Source organism: Lupinus angustifolius, chromosome LG14, assembly GCF_001865875.1.
Source record: "Lupinus angustifolius cultivar Tanjil chromosome LG14, LupAngTanjil_v1.0, whole genome shotgun sequence".
Classification (NCBI taxonomy): Eukaryota; Viridiplantae; Streptophyta; class Magnoliopsida; order Fabales; family Fabaceae; genus Lupinus; species Lupinus angustifolius.
The window spans coordinates 8,054,080-8,062,208 of record NC_032022.1 but is presented as its reverse complement, the minus strand read 5'-3'; the positions used below and the strand labels follow the sequence as shown (position 1 = coordinate 8,062,208).

Sequence of the window (8,129 nt, the reverse complement as noted above, 5' to 3'; positions counted from 1 at the left end):
GTGGCACAAATGGACTTTTTTTAGAAAAATTAAAAATTAAGGTGTGTATTAAAATTTGATACTAGTTGAAATTAATTATGTTTAGTTGTGTACTTTTGATCGAAAAATCAATTTGATTTATTTTCTACCTTTCACTCAATAAGAAAATGGATCAGATTCTACATAAAGTTGGTGTTCAGAATTTAGACTAATTTTTAAAGGGCTCCTAGAATAGATGTTGAATGCATGATAATTTTATTTTCTTTTTTTTGTTTGTAACGACAAATCAATAATGTGGACATATCTAAGGGTAGAGGTTTAAGTAGTTCCTATATGAATAATGAAATCGAACCAAACCAAAAGTCAAACCATTTTTTGTGATATTCTTCAATTTCATGATTCAGTTAGATTTTAAATTTATGAAACCATTGTTGAATGGTTCAATTCAGTGTTACATATTTTTTGAAATTGCAAAAATGAACCATATATTCTACAACTATTACGGTTTATCCTACAATTATTGTCATTTAATAAACTTATTCGATAAGTGTGCATTGAATTATCAACTTATTCATTTTTATACTAATGTAATCGTGTTCCACCCCGGATAACCCGGGTGTTCTCTAACCCGCCCTAGGTAAGGACATGCATTTAGACTCACTGGTACTCACCCACCCCGGGCTGTCCAGACCTATCGAAAGTGCCGTAAATGCTTTTGACACGTCTTAAATGTCTCTCGCACCCCATTAATGCATCTAACACCCCATAAATGCCTCTGGCACCCCATAAATGCATTTGACACCCATTAATGTTTATGACTCTGTCATCAATGCGCCACACGCCCTAAGTACTTACTGACATTCCACCTGCTACGCCGCCTGCATCCCAACCTGCCCCCGACAATTCGAAAAATGATAACCAGCAAGCAGAATAGAGACAACCCATCATATCCCGTTGTACCCGCTAGGCTCTGACCAATGACCGAATGTCATGTCAACAATCTCAGGCTCTATAAATAAGGAGCTCACACATGGAATATAATTAATTCTAATTCCCTCATTTATTGTTATATTTATTACTCCAACTTTTCTTTTATTTACCCCATTTATCTCTCTAGAATACCTCACTGATTTGATCGTCAGAGAACCTTTTCAGGTACCTCCTGCCGATGGGTCCAGATGACAATCTGACCAAGCTACCTGATCTCTCGCATTCTACTAGATATCTACCACCAACCATTCTTCTTCTATTACCGACTATCACTTCCTAATACAAAAGAACAAATTGAATACTTATTTTGTAAAATAAGTCAAATGAGTTATTTATTCAACTGTGACGACGTTTTATTATTGTCTTTGGCTTATTATATGTGTGATATAAAAACTAATTCAAAATTTGATTTTTACAAAAGAAAAACGACTAGAACTTTACAACCTTAATATGTTTTTATAATTTTTTTAATTTTCAATAAAAGTAAATAATCTTAGGGTTAGGCATGGGGATGAGTCTGAGTAGTGTACTACTTGAATCTGTCTCATTCTATTATTTTGGGACCAAGACATGCTCGAGACTCTTGAACGTACCTCCAAGTCCTTAGGCATCCAACATTTCACGAGTACCCAGAAATTCATAAAATACTTATAAAACTGCATGCAACTTATATATTTGTACATTTATTTCCTAGAATTTTGTGTGTTATTTTAGACAATTAAAAGAAGAAGAAAAATGATAATAATAATTACAACGTATTGTAAAGTACAAGTACACAATTTTAAATTGTCACTTAAATATAAATATTTTTAATAAAAAAATATAATTTAAAACAAGACAATAAAACATATCATACATCTAAGATCTTTCTATCAACATTACGTTACACTTACCGATTAACAAATATAATATCACTACTTAAAAACATGACCAAAAATATGTTTAATTATGTTATGTGTGTAACATAATTAAATATATTTTTGGTCATGTTATGTGTGTATATATAGATTTAAGATTACCAACGGACGTTGATTCAAATAGTACATGCTTCATTCTCTTTAAGATTGGTGGGTTTAAGTACCTTATTCCGTTCAACACGGAAGCTTAAAATTTTTGGGTCCATCTACCGGTAGATTAAAAAATATGGACCAGAAATGAGTCCATGACGCGTTGCATATACTACTGGTGAATAGCTCCAGGTCTAGTACCCTTTGCCAACGGCTCGGTGCAGTTTAGTTTAGTTTAGTTTTTATACCCTGAACAAATAAGAAACGAACTAAAACAAATCTTCTTAATATATTCTTGTGTTCGGATCCTGATCTTTCCCTGAAACCAAACCGGACTGTTATATGAGTGGTGGGAAAACTGAAATCGCGAAAATCTGGGCCTAAAACGTAATCCAAAGCCCACAGGCCAACTAAAAGAATACCAGGTTTCCACCACCCCCTATTCATTCGCAGTCGCTCACAGAGAATCAGTGTCCGACGAAGACAACTCCACAGTTCAGTTCACTCGTAAATCAATAAACACTCCCTCAGGGTCCATCGAGGAAAGAAAGCATGAGCAGCAGCCAGCATGAGAATGAAAATGAGAATGAGAAGATGAATCTCATCAAAACCATAACCTCAATCCTAACCACTAAACCTAACCCAAACCTTTCATCACTCCAACCATTTCTGCCACACCTAACCCTCCCTCTTCTCCTCTCCCTCCTCTCCTCCAAACCCCTCTACTCCCGCCCTTGCACCGTCCTCTCATTTTTTAAACCCCTCCATTCCCTCTTCCCACCCCCCTCCTTCCTCTCCTCCCCCGAGCCCCTCCTCTCCCTCCTCCCCTCCCTCCTCCGCCACCACAAATTCTCCGACGCCAAGTCCCTCCTCTCCTCCTTCATCTCCCGCGACCACCCTCGCCACTCCCTCCACTGTTTACTCCTCCACCCCAACCGCTCCCTCCCGTCCGTCTCCAAACCCCTCCTCGACACCTCCGTCGGTGCCTACGTCCACGCCGGACACCCTCACCTGGCGTACCAGATTTTCAGCAAGATGAAACGGCTCCGTTTTTGCCCGAATTTGCTCACTTGCAACACCCTCCTCAATGCTCTGGTTAGGTCCCCGTCTTCTCATTCTATTCAGTTGTCTAAGCAGGTGTTTAAGGATTCTGTTAAACTCGGCGTAAACCCGAACACCAACACCTTTAATATACTTATTTATGGTTGTTGTGTTGATAATAAGTTCAATGAAGCTATTGAGTTGATGAATCGAATGAGTAATTTTGGGTGTTTTCCTGATAATGTTACTTATAATACAATTTTGAGTGCACTCTGCAAGAAAAGTCAGTTGAGTAAAGTCAGGGATTTGTTACATGAGATGAAGAATAGTGGCTTGGTTCCAAATAGGAACACATACAATATTTTGGTTCATGGGTATTGTAGGCTCAAATGGTTGAAGGAAGCTGCTGAGGTTATTGAGCTGATGACACTGAATAATATGTTGCCGGATATTTGGACTTATAATATTATGATGAGGGGTTTGTGTGATGAAGGTAAGATTGAGGAGGCATTTAGGCTTAAAGATGAGATGGAGAACTTGAAGGTAGTTCCGGATGTTTTTACTTATAATACTTTGATAGATGGGTGCTTTGAGTGGCAGGGCAGTGCAGAGGCATTTAAGTTGGTTGAGGAAATGAAGGAGAAAGGAGTCGAGCTAAATGCAGTCACTCACAATATAATGGTCAAGTGGTTATGTAAGGAAGGTAAGACCGATGAAGCAAGCAATACGATAAGGAAGATGGTCGAGAGTGGGTTTTCTCCGGACTATTTTACGTATAATACCATGATTAATGTTTATTGTAAAACAGGAAAGCTTGGAGAAGCATTTAGGGTGATGGATGAAATGTCAAGGAAAGGATTGAAAACGGATATTTATACTCTTAACACCATATTACACACTTTGTGCACAGAGAAGAAGCTTGAAGAGGCATATGAGTTAACTGTGAATGCCCGGAAGCGAGGTTATATTCTTGATGAGGTAACCTATGGAACTCTAATGATAGGATACTTTAAGGATGATAAAGCAGACAAAGGTTTGAAGCTTTGGGATGAGATGAAGGAGAGGGGGATTGTTACCAGTGTTGTCACTTATAACACTATAATTAGAGGGTTATGCCTGTCTAGAAAAACAGACCAGGCTGTAGATAAATTGAATGAGCTTTTAGAGAAGGGTTTGGTACCTGACGAAACTACATATAACATAATTATTCACGGATACTGCTGGGAGGGGGCAGTAGAGAAAGCATTTCAGTTCCATAACAAAACAGTAGAGAACTCATTCAAGCCAGATATCTTTACATGTAACATTCTTCTTCAAGGACTTTGCAAAGAGGGTATGCTGGAGAAGGCTCTAAAACTTTTTAACACATGGGTCTCTAAAGGAAAGCCTGTTGATGTAGTTACATACAACACATTGATATCTGCCCTTTGTAAAGAAAGGAGAATTGAGGATGCATTTGATCTTATGAATGAAATGGAGGTCAAAATCTTGAGGCCTGATAAGTATACTTATAATGCCATCATCAGTGCTCTTACTCATGCTGGTAGAACTGTGGAAGCAGAGAAATTGATGTCAAAATTTGTAGAGACAGGGCAAGATTTGAAAACTCATGACACTGCCCATGGGGATGGATCAGGCGATATGATGTTCTCAGAGCAGATAAGTAATTTGTGTACTCAAGGGAAGTACAAGGAGGCAATGAAACTATTTCAAGAGGCAGAGCATAAAGGAGTTGCTTTAAATAAATCTACACATATGAAGCTAATGGATGGGCTCTTGAAGAGGCGAAAAAGTATATCGAAGGCTGCATGATCAGATTTACACAATAACAGCTAGGTACTAATTTTGTCATTTGCATACATGATGCCCATAATGATTGAATCCTATCATAAAGGCAGTGTTGCGATTGCATTCAATGATCTCATGTAATTGTTCTGCCCCATTTTTCAATATAATAGTGAATCAGATTTTCATTTGAAGACTATTTAGCCAACATACTTATGGTGGTCTATGCATAGTTACCTTGTATGCATGAGGGTATGTTGTACATGGTTCATCACTTTTTACATTAATTTTATGAGACCTTCTTTATGACGAACCTAGTATGTGGTACTCGGTACGGTGAATTCAGTACACGGTACGTAGAGTAAATGAGAGAATTATGTAACTATGGGTCTATGCCTACCTATTTTTTACTTTCTTGGTAGGAATTTTTGGATGGAGTTTGTGATCATTTGATATACTTGGTTCTTAGTAGTAATTTCTTTCATATCACTCCTACAACACTATAAATGACCAGCACCCACATCCCTTTCCCATAATACCAATATATGCAATTGTATATTGGTATTATGGTGAACTGAGTTTCTATTACTTTCATAGATTGACAGCTAGAAACCACACCTGTCTTTGATTCGATATCATTAATAAATACACCAAATTTTATGGGAGTTAAATTGATGGTCTTCATGCTATATAGATAGCAAGCTAAGATTGGCATACCTCACTTTCCAAAACTCTTAGAAATTCAGTGAGGAGTTGCAGTAGAGTTGATAAACAAAATTACATGATTTTTGATAGAGCATTATGACGTCGTGTGATCCATGTAGCCGACCTCACCTAGTCGGATAAATGTTTGGTTGTTGTTATTGTTATGCTATAAGAAGTTTAAGGAATCTGAAGCCATAATTTGTAACTAATAATTGTGGAGGCTTTTAATGAAGCGTAGCAATGTGAAATCAATATCCTTTACTTTTGTCCTTTTGGACTAACTTTAAACATTTCATTTCAACACTTGATCTGGATTTTATTTATGTATAACTGTCTATCAATTATTTCATTGCTTGCATGCAACTTTCCTAAAGGTCAAGAGACTCAATGGATCAATGGGCAGGGATTTTAAGTATCATTCCAGATGCTTGATTTTAGCAATTTATTATCTACTTCATTATTGTTGTTCGCCTTATGTGTTCAAATTATCATGTTATGAATGCCTAAATTAAAATCTGAAGCTATGCAATCAGATACTTACAACATCAATTGCTAAGTTATGCCCAACTAAGATTGGAACATTCTTTTTAGGTTGTGTGTTGTTGGTTATGTTTTAAATAGGCTTGTTGATGAGCTTGTGATGGGATCTAAACCGTTGTCATCCCTAATGTGAAGTGGACCATGGCTGTGAAAAGGCAGAGATGCGGAAAAGATGGGAGAGGGAACAAGTAATGCTGCAACAAGATGTAATCAGTGTCTCTGTTTCTTCTGTATTTGCATTTCCATATATGGAATCAGGTTTCTTTTTTACTGTGCCTCTAACTGGCTACTAAGCTGAATTTTCCGATTCTGCAAGTGGCCTGAAGAGAAGATCCACAGGGCATTGAAGATATCTTTAAATAGGGCATTTGGGTGCTCTCACTTGTCTTTCCCCTTATCTCCCTCCCAATGTTAGCATATCTCTCCCTTTATTCTTCTTTTTAACTAGAAATCATTTCCTATTGTTAAGAGTGAATAAGAAGTCTATAAGTATATTAATCACAAGTTGGAGAGGGCTTTGAAGAGCAAATATATTCATTTGAGTACAATTTTGGTGGGGTTTATCATATTCCAGAAACTTGACTATTTGTTTGTTTACTTCAATCTTATAAAAATGTAGACACTAGGACTTGTGGCTTGTGGTGCCAGTACTGGAGGAAGAGATTGCAAGGCTTGAAGAGCATATGGTGCATTTCAGGCAGGACTTATACCAGAAGCTGTCTACATTTCATCCTCTAAGATGAAACTCAACAATGCAAGCCCATATAATATTCCAAAACTGGGTAAACTGAAGTTACTTTCACAAACAATGGGTAAAGCTGCAACATCTGCAACTTGGCCTGCAACAACAAACTTCAAGGTGAGTGAGTGGCCATTGTGTCACCGGTTCAGGTTAAGTTGTTTCACAATTGAGCTGGCATTTCATGAAAAGGATGAAATTGCATTGTGTGGATAATTTAGTGCTTCTTCTTGGAGTGTAGTAAATACATGCTCGAGGATTCATCTCTACCATTAATTTTAAATTAGTGACTTAATTATTTTTGCAAGTTTATTTAAATTCCATAATAGAGATCCTTCCTAGAGTATGCATTTATTGTGCTCTAGACTTATAAAACCTGATGTGGCTTGTACCTATTGTTTGTCTCACCAGAGGATGGACTAGGAAAGGAGAATCAGTCCTGTTCTAATCCTTTCAAGAGAAACAAGCAATCTACTTGTACAGGACTACTTGCCATGCAACAAAGAATCCAACTAAGAAACTTCCCAGTGAAAATAAGTCACTGCAGAAAAGTTGTGATCCCATATCTAACTTTGGTTGCAAACGACCCTTGTTATTGCACATAATAAGTTCTACAATTTCATTATTTGCATTGTCTCATTGCTAATTCATGAACTATGCAAAATGCAGGTGAGGGTTCACACTGGCAACCCAAGTTGAGAACGAATTGGAAGTGGCTAAAAGGGAAATAGTTACATGCTGCAACTGGAATTTCAACATCAAAGTTTGCCATCCTCTAGCTACTGGATTGGCATTTACTGGAGTGTTATCAAAAGACTTGTAATCATTGCTTTATTGGATATGCCTCCAAATACCAAGTCAAACTAGTGAAAGAAGCTATTAAGTTCCTTGAGAAAAGAAAGACTGGGCCCATCTCACAATTTGTACAACTTATGCCATATGGTTTCAGATATATAGATAGATACTTGCTATGCTGCACATAATTTGCTTTCTTTTCTTGTATATATGGTTTTATTAGTGTTGGGGATTCAATTTGTATACAGCTCTAGATCATGCATATAAAAAATGAAATGCCACCTTTGAGTACATTTCTTTAGTTATTTATTACCTATATAATAAAAAAAGCTCCCTCATGACATGTGTCAATATCTCAAACCCTCATGACATGTGTCAACCTCTCATCAAAACTCATGACATGTGTCAACCTCTCATCAAAACTCATGACATGTGTCAACCTCTCATCAAAACTAAAGCTCCCTCATGACATGTGTCAATCTCTCAAACTCTCATGACATGTGTCAACCTCTCATCAAAACTAAATGTTTCTCATAACATGTGTCAAT

The 8,129-nt window shown here is 37.2% G+C and overlaps 1 protein-coding gene across 4 annotated transcripts; it reads left to right on the top strand.

Moving 5' to 3' along the window:
- Window positions 2,291-7,624, top strand: LOC109327104 (pentatricopeptide repeat-containing protein At2g16880). Of its 4 annotated transcripts, XM_019560138.1 has the most exons (5): window positions 2,292-4,853; window positions 6,129-6,253; window positions 6,363-6,457; window positions 6,667-6,906; window positions 7,456-7,624. In XM_019560138.1, the coding sequence occupies exon 1, from the start codon at window positions 2,529-2,531 to the stop codon at window positions 4,827-4,829; it is 2,301 nt and encodes a 766-aa protein (XP_019415683.1). In that variant the 5' UTR covers window positions 2,292-2,528; the 3' UTR covers window positions 4,830-4,853; window positions 6,129-6,253; window positions 6,363-6,457; window positions 6,667-6,906; window positions 7,456-7,624. The 4 variants fall into 4 exon arrangements, with proteins under 4 accessions (XP_019415682.1, XP_019415683.1, XP_019415679.1 ...); XM_019560137.1 differs by having other exon boundaries at window positions 2,291-4,853; window positions 6,183-6,457; XM_019560134.1 differs by having other exon boundaries at window positions 6,129-6,457; window positions 7,456-7,623.